General features: G+C 37.9%; 1 protein-coding gene across 2 annotated transcripts in view; it reads left to right on the forward strand.

Moving 5' to 3' along the window:
• LOC143172013 (ras GTPase-activating protein 1-like) overlaps nt 1-5,412 on the forward strand; it is a 93,103-nt gene extending 87,691 nt beyond the window's left edge. For both annotated transcript variants that reach the window (XM_076361225.1, XM_076361226.1), the window contains 3 exons: nt 258-335; nt 1,684-1,818; nt 4,550-5,412. In XM_076361225.1, coding sequence (XP_076217340.1) covers nt 258-335; nt 1,684-1,818; nt 4,550-4,633 — 297 coding nt within the window. In that variant the 3' untranslated portion in view covers nt 4,634-5,412. The remainder of the gene's footprint in view (nt 1-257; nt 336-1,683; nt 1,819-4,549) is intronic.
• The last annotated feature ends 3,526 nt before the right edge of the window (nt 5,413-8,938 follow it).

The following is an 8,938-nucleotide window of genomic DNA, read 5'->3' on the forward strand; positions in this document are numbered from 1 at the left end:
ATTTCAGAAATGTAAAATTTCATGTCACAATGTATATATAAACAATTTCAGAATCCATCTGGAATACAAAAAAGTGTAATCTTTTGACTGGTTGTACACCAGTCATTATAAATTCACTTGAAAAAAAAAAAAATCACTCCAGATGACACATTTGTGTTTTGCAGTGTCATTTGTCTCTGATTACAGTGTGTTCACTTCAGGTATGACTATTAAATTGGTATTGATTTGTTCTAATAAATACTTTTTAAAATTACTAGGAGCCATATATGGAGGGAGTAAATCCGTTCATCAAGAGTAACAAACATCGCATGATCATGTTCTTAGATGAACTTGGGGTAAGTGGTTTAAAAAAAAATTATTGGAAATTGTATAGCAACATTGTAAATTAAAATTCTTTACAGTTCTTGTTAACTAGCTCAAAAATGCATCAGCTTCCACACAATTTTGAATGCTTGTTACTGAAAAATTTTTCTTATGCATGTTTAGGAACTGCAGATTGCTGGCCTGTTGCACAGAATTAAAACCAATCAAATGTCCTGTTAGAAAGATTTTATTCATTTAGTACTGCTGTAGACATGAGATCTATTTGAGCTTCTCCCTGAGGATTAGGGCTTTTGGCCAAAAATACCAATCTTTTAAAAAAATATTTTAAAACAAAAAATTCTTATGTGTAATTTGTCATATGGTTTTGACCCAAGATTGAAAAAATTGAAGTTTTAAAAAATATTATGTTCCATTTTAGTTATACATTACCAAATGTCTCACTGCATGAATTCTAGATATTGTAGTTTAAAAGAAAATAATAATTGCAGTTCACTTTGAAGCTGTTACTGTTTTGTGTATGATAGCTATAACGAGTTAGGAGCTCATTTATGTATATATGTATATGTTTAAACCAAGAATTTGTTTTAAAAATGAAGATAAAAGAAATGTGCCTAGCTTCCTGAATTGATCCATTAAAAGTGACATAGAAGACATCTCAGACTATTTTGATAATCTATAAGAATGAGTGTTTTGAAGTGTGTCGTTCAGGTGGATTGCCATATGTCACCTTTTTCTGGTTAAATGGCAACTTCTGCGTATTATGATATACTGTTCTTTTTCTTTAAATGGCAGATTATGCATGAGGACTCAGAAAACTGTTGGGTTTTAAAATAACTGATTAATCTACTGTTTGAATTACATTATTAGTGGATTTACTGACTTGATAGTTTGGGGATTTTTTTTGGTGTCCATTTTTGCTGCTGCTATTGTCTGATTTAAATTAAAAAAAAAAAAAACAAACCACCTAATGGATGGATCCCCCTCATTTGGGGGGAGGATATAATATGAATCTCTTTTCTCAGTATCTTTCTGGCCAGCTCAGAGGTAGCATAGCAACATCAGACCTTTTAGTAGAACCCTCCTAGTAGGAATAGGAATTGCTGTATATTTAGTAATCTCTCCATGTGAAATATGTAACAATAATTAAAATGTCTTCATAAAATAGATGCTTGTGGAGAGGAGGAAATACATAATTTGTATTAGATAACATGAACAGAAGACTTAATTGTGAAGAAAAACATTGCAGTACTTGCTTGCAGTATCAAAACAGCTGTTGGCGGGTCTGTAGAACTGTAATTTAATTTCTTATATGCCTGGCTACTCACCATTCTAAGTATGCTCTCATAATTTTTGTTAAAGAATGTTCCTGAGCTTCCAGACACTACAGAGCACTCTAGAACTGACTTATCTCGTTATCTGGCAGCCTTGCATGAGATGTGTGTGGCACATTCAGATGAACTTCGGACACTCAGTAATGAGCGAGGTGTAATGCAGGTAAACTATAATGGTTAACAAAAATCATGGGTACAGATAGCATGTCTTGAGTTATTGCTTAATATCGTGATTCTTTTGTAATTTTTCTGTCCAGCAGTATGAGTGATAAATAATATGTACATTTCACCAGGAGGTTGCTAGTTGTAAAGGTAAAGAAGCTCAAAAATATGAACTAAGTATTTATACAACAAAACCAAAGATGTTTTAAAGCAGTGGGTTGGGGTTTTTTGTTGTTTTTCGGTGGGTTTTTTGCTTTTGTTTTTTTTGCTTTTGTTTTTTTGCTCTTTTTTTTGTTTGTTTAGTTTCCAGGTGAAGTTTTTAGTTTCTAGAGGAAGCCTAAACCCAAGAAATTACTGTCTCCTGACAGGCTCTAGTTTTAGGATCTTCTAATTGAGAACTAAATAACTAAATTTACTTTCCCTAGCTTTCTATCACTACTTCATTTCTGCTTCCTGATTTATTACATTTGTAAACAAACATGGCAAACTTCTCTGGCAAGCACCACAAATGAGTGTTCTGTTCCAACTATTAAACTTCTATACAGCTTTTATGAAAACTTATTTTTTAAGATGAAAAAAATTCACATGACTTCATGCATTGTCTCAAAATACTACAAAAGTAATATACTTGCTTATGGTCTACTAATTATGATGAACTTCAAGTCGGCAATTCTACTTATTGCACAGTAATATGTTTTGGTATGCTTGACTAGTATACTATGCTGTGCAGGAGATAATTTAAGTAGTCTTCCCTTTTTAATGCTAATGATTGCACTGGTGAGGCCGCACCTCGAATACTGTGTTCAGTTTTGGGCCCCTCACTACAAGAAGGACATTGAGGTGCTGGAGCGTGTCCAGAGAAGGGCAACGAGGCTGGTGAGGGGTCTGGAGAACAAGTCTTATGAGGAGCGGCTGAGGGAACTGGGGTTGTTTAGCCTGGAGAAAAGGAGGCTGAGGGGAGACCTCATCGCTCTCTACAACTACCTGAAAGGAGGTTGTAGCGAGGTGGGTGTCGGTCTCTTCTCCCAAGTAACTAGCGATAGGACAAGAGGAAATGGCCTCAAGTTGCACCAGGGGAGGTTTAGATTGGACGCGAGGAAAAATTTCTTTCCTGAAAGAGTGGTGAAACATTGGAACAGGCTGCCCAGGGAAGTGGTTGAGTCCCCATCCCTGGAGGTATTTAAAAGACGTGTAGATGAGGCACTTAGGGACGTGGTTTAGTGGGCATGGTGGTGTTGGGTTGACGGTTGGACTCGATGATCTTAGAGGTCTTTTCCAACCTCAATGATTCTATGATTTGGGGACGGGGCAGTTGTACTATAGAAAGCCTTTTTATTTAGAGATGGTCTTCCTTAAATTTAATCAGTATCAGCTTAAACTATTTATGTAATGACTCATTTTCGAAGAGGTAGTTTTTAAAATAGTTTTTAATTTAATAGTTTCAAAATAACTTCTTGTAATCAGATTTCTTATTATTCTCATGGTTTAAAGACTGGGCTTCCTATATCCTGACTCTTTGAAGGCCTTAATTTAAACCCAGGTAGACGATAAATCTGTATTTCTTTCTCCTGGCAGCAGATGTTGCTCAAATAATGCATTTTTCGGCGGTAATGTTTTTTAAATAAGGGGATTACTGGGAACTCTTATGGTGATTTTGCAAAAGGTAAAAATATATTTGTATTTAATCATCTTTGGCAGAAGAAAGCTCAAGGAATTAAAAATGAGATAATGCTTCATTATAGCAGTTCAAAACTAATCCAGTTTAACTACTACAATTTACCTCTTCAGTGGCATATGAAGGAAAAAAAATCAATCACGTTCAAGTTCATAATTCACTTACAGCTACTGCTAGTCTTGACAAAGCAAAAATGATGGCTAGACTGGCAAGGCAGGATAGTAGAAGTTTTCAGTACTAAATATGTGTTGCTTACAGATAAGGGATATCATTTCTTTCATAAGGCCTGTATCTGAAGTACTTAATGATTACAGATGTGATACTGTTTCCTTGATACACTTATATTTCTACTTCAGAGGAGTAATTTCTCCTCATGGGTTTCCATAAAGAAAGCTCTTGAATTTTTTTTCCCCTTTTCCTCCTGTAAGTGCCCTAATGGTTCAGGATCACCCTGTTGTAGTTGAACATAGTTCTACTATAACGAAAAAATGAACTCCTGACAGTGCATTAGCAATAAAATTTCTCAGCCTGTTTTATGTGTATGTTCAGTTGCATTTAGTTTAGTTTAATGACCAGGTTTTCAGAAAGTTAAAAGAGGGTAGTTCTGCCTGTGCAGAAGTAAATTGTATTATCACCTTTTTTTTGGTCACTGGACTTTTTTTACATTTTCTTGGCCCAGTTCTGCACTTTCACATGGGGAAAATACCTGAGAATGGTTTTTTTGGTTTACAGATTGTTTTTAACAGATAGGAGAACTCTCTTTCATTTTGAAACTCTCAGGTTAAGTTGGCAAGACTTAATGGGTCTCCATGGGTGCAGATAAATTTCATATTGCTGTTTTAGTTGCCTTTTGAAGTAATGTCTTAGTGACTAGGGAATTGGAGCTGGGGGGGGGGGGGGTTGGTGTGTGTGTGGGTTAAATATATTTTAAACTACCTAATTCTAAGTCTGGTAGGTTAATGTTGAAGATGTTTCTCAAGCAAGATGGGTTTTGTTTTTTTCTAGTTGCTAATGTAGGGTTGTACTGGGTTTTTTTTGTTTTTGTTTTTTTCTACAGCATGTTCTTAAGAAGCTGTTGGCTATTACAGAACTGCTTCAACAAAAACAAAATCAGTATTCAGTGTCTAATAACATCAGGTAGCAGCCCTCTACCTGAATTCTGCATGGATCCAGCATGTCTAACATGGCAACTCACACAAGTATCACTTTTTTTGCTCTTGCCAAAAATAGCACACCCTGTCACATTCCCAGTGATGTGTGAACTATGCAAAAAGAAAACAAAGATACTGTTAGTGAATGATTGTACCAGCAGCTTTTTAAACTATCTGTGCAGGATATTTGCACTTTTTTTCCACTTGGAACCAGTTTTTACAGCCTCTGAGCCTTGGTGTACAGTTTACCTTCTGCAAAGAAAATGCTGTGACTGTCTTGAATTTTGAAAATTATTTTCAACACCTGCAATTGCCAAAGCTTTTCTGTCTTGTTGGAAAAGAATTATCAACTGACAAGGAAAGAAATGCATTGTTTTGACAGCTACATGTAACTGGATAACATTTCTTACTGTAATTTCTGACTGGTTACAGTTATGACTTTGACTGTTTCAACCACTTGAACTTGTATTTACAGTTTCCAGAGTTTGATGGTTATGGTAAGAACAATCTTTCCTGTATACTTTTTATACCATGTTGTTTCTCTTGCTGGAATCATGTCAAAAGAATATGCAGAAGGGATCTTGTCAGCTTTGTTCTTTAATGTGCCACTGATTCAGTCTAAATAATTCTTCCATCAAGGACTGTGTATCCATCCAGGTAAATCACAATGCTTTTGTAAAATGTTTACAACAGTGAATAATTAGAATTCAGTAAATTTATTATCACTATATCAGACATGCATGCATCCATTAAACCATTTTATAAAATATGTATTGGTTGGTCGTGTGTGTAATGTAAGGCTACCATGAATCTTATTTTTAAACCTGAAAAACAAGTTTTTAAAATAATCCAGCTGCCGATAGACTCTTTATGGAAACTGGCTAACTTTGGGTGCAAGTAATAGAACATTGTAAAAATGAAATTTGGATAACAGATATGGTTGGCTATTTATCTACTATGTATAAAATGCATTGATAAAAATGACTGTAGGTAAATCTCAAAGTTGCATTTAGGTATGTATATTAAAAAATTGACACCACTACTTACTTCCTAAAACAGTGTGTGAAAATTAATGTTGTAGTTTACCCCCCACCAGCAGCTTAAGCACCACACAGCTACTTGCTCACTCCCCCCCCCCCCCCCCCCCCCAAAAGCAGGACAGGGGATAGAATAGGAAGAGCAAAAGCAAGAAAACTCAGGGGTTGAGAAAGGAAAGATGAAGAAAAACAGAACAAGTGGTGCAAAGGCAATCACTCACCACCTCCCAGAAGCAGACTGATGTCCAGCCAGTCTCTGAACAACAAGCTACCTTCCCCCCAAAAAAACCACCTTCCCTCCACTTTTATTGCTGAGCATGACATTATATGGAATGGAATATCCCTTTGGCCAGTTCAGGTCAGCTGTCCCAGCTGTGTCCACTCCAAACTTGCTCAGCTCCCCAGCCTACTCCCTGGTGGGGCAGAGTGGGAAAACCAGAAAGCCTGGACACTGTGCTAACACTGTTCAGCAATAGTCAAAACACTGGTGTGTTGTCAAGATTGTTATAGTCACAAATGCAAAACACAGCACCAGATGGGCTGCTATGAAGAAAGTTAACTCCATCCCAGCCAAAACCAGTACAATGAAATACTTTGACCTAGCTTTGGACAGCATATAACTATTTGAAGTTGTTTTTTTTTTAAATTATTCTCGGTAGTCTTCATGTACATTAGTCACAGTAATCTAATCTGAGATTATAGCTGTAGGATCAGCAGTTGTAACAACAGGTTAAGTCACACAACTATGATTATGTTCCATACTGTAGATGCTGCAGTCTCTTTTTAACAGTAAATTTGAGAAGAATGTTGGGAATGCTGAAAATGTTATAAGCAAGGTTGTTTTCTTTCAATTAGTTCAATGACAAGCTTGGGAAGAAGGCAGCACATCCTGCTCTAAAGCACTTAACAGTTCTATTAACCTTAAGGTTCTATTAACATTCTATGAACCTTAAGCACTGCCCTCAGGGACAAAGGAGCTGAACAGAGCTGGCGGCTCTTGCAAGAGCTCTCAATTCCCACATGTAGGAAATTGGGCAAGGAAGGCAGGAGGCCAACATGGCTCAGTAAGGACCTCCTGGTCAAACTAAAGTGTAAGAAGGAAATGCACAGGCAGTGGAACCAGGGACATGTATCCTGGGAAGAATATAGGGATACTAGCCAGATGTGTACAGATGGGATCAGAAAAGCTAAGGGACAGCTGGAGCTGAACTTGGCAAGGGATGCAAAGAATAATAAGGGATTTTACAGGTATGTTGGCCAGAAAAGGAAGATTAAAGAAAATGTACCCCTCCCCCCCCCGATAAATGAGACAAGAGAACTAGTGACAACTGACATGGAGAAGGCTGAGGTACTCAACAATTTTTTTGCCTCAGTCTTCACTGGCAACCTCTCTTCCCACATCTCTCAAGCCCTTGAACCTCAAGGCAGGAACTGGGGGAATGAAGTCCTTCCCATTGTAGGAGATCATCAGGTTCGAGACCACCTGAGGAACCTGAACATATACAAGCCCATGGGACCCGATGAGATGTACCCCAGGGTCCTGAGGGAATTGGCTGATGTAGGTGCCAAGCCACTCTCCATCATATTTGAAAAGTCATGGCAGTCAGGCAAAGTCCCCAGTGACTAAAGAAAAGAGAAACACCATGCCCATTTTTAAAAGGGAGGACCCTGGGAACTACCGACCAGTCAGCCTCACCTCTGTGCCCAGTAAGATCATGGAACAGATAGATCTTCCTGGAAGACATGTCGAAGCATGTGGAAGACAGGGAGGTGATTCGAGACAGCCAACATGGCTTCACCAAGGGCAAGTCCTGCCTGACCAACCTAGTAGCCTTCTACGACGGAGGGACTGCATCAGCAGACAAGGGAAGAGCTATGGATATCATCTCCCTGGACTTCTGGTAAGGCCTTTGACACAGTCCCCCGCAACATTCTTGCCACTAAATTGGAGAGATATGGATTTGAAGGATGGACTGTTAGATGGATAAGGAATTGGCTGGATGGCCATGTCGGAAGAGTTACAGTTAATGGCTCAATGTCCAAGTGGAAACCAGTAACGAGTGGTGTCCCTCAAAGGTCCATACTGGGACCAATACTGTTTAATATCTTCATCAATGACATAGTGCAATTGAGTGCACTGTCAGCAAGTTTGCAGACGACACCAAGCTGAGTGGTGCAGTTGATTTGCTGGAGGGAAGGGACAAGGCTTTGAGCAACCTGATCTACTGAAAGATGTCCCTGCCCACAGTGGTGGAATTGAAGTAGATGATCTTTAAAGGTCCCTTTCAACCCAAACCATTCTATGATTCTATTACCAGATCTGTTGTCTCCGTAGATTTATCCAGTTTGCTAAATGGCAAGTTTGACATTAGCTACTGCTGTGCTCTAATCCTAAACTGTTTCTAAACCAAAACTCTCCCCTCAGTGACAGGTTTATAAAAGCAAGCATTTCAAATCTATGTTTGACTTTAAATTGATGAGTTTTTGGAATGGAACTACAGTTAGTTACTTTAGCAAAGTCTAACTGACAGAACAAATACCTCCCACTACAGAGTAAGGAACCTGTGGTAGGCTTTGAGAGTTCAGTTAACACTTGCCACTGAAAAGTAGGTAGCCTGAGTAGCTCCTGGCACTCCAAATTGCAGTGGTTAAGATTCAATCTTCCTTCAAGGTTATAGTGAATCCACAAGATCATCATCAGTCTATTCTTTCTAATATAAGGAAAAAAGCCATACCTTGAGCTATGTGTGCAGTTGGTATGTTTTACAGTGAGGGGGACCAGGCAATACATAACTAAAGGTACACGGTACTGCTGCAGTGTCAAATTAACTTCTATTATGTATGCCAGCTGAGAATTTCAGTAACACAGCTATCTTTTCATGTTGGTCTCTTTCAACTGTATCTACTATTGGTAACAGATTTAAATAGCAAGTTTAAACTTTTTTTAACCTTAGTTTGAAAAAAATAAACAAAACGTGATTTGTCATGTCCACATTATTTGATATTTATTTGTCTGCCAGGACACTTCTGGAGGAAAAAGCACAGACCAGGGACAATACTTGTGTTACACACTCCATTCTACTTCTGACAACCAACAACCAACATTGACAATCTTAGTTAACTTATAAGACTAGCTCAAACTAGAAATCAAAATTACTACAAGTCATACACAGAAATTACTTGAGATAAAATGTATATTCATTAAGTACATCATGAGAGGTTGAAAGGAAACCTGGCCTCTAAGACAAAGGACAAAAA

This window comes from Aptenodytes patagonicus, chromosome W (genome assembly GCF_965638725.1).
Source record: "Aptenodytes patagonicus chromosome W, bAptPat1.pri.cur, whole genome shotgun sequence".
Taxonomy (NCBI): Eukaryota; Metazoa; Chordata; class Aves; order Sphenisciformes; family Spheniscidae; genus Aptenodytes; species Aptenodytes patagonicus.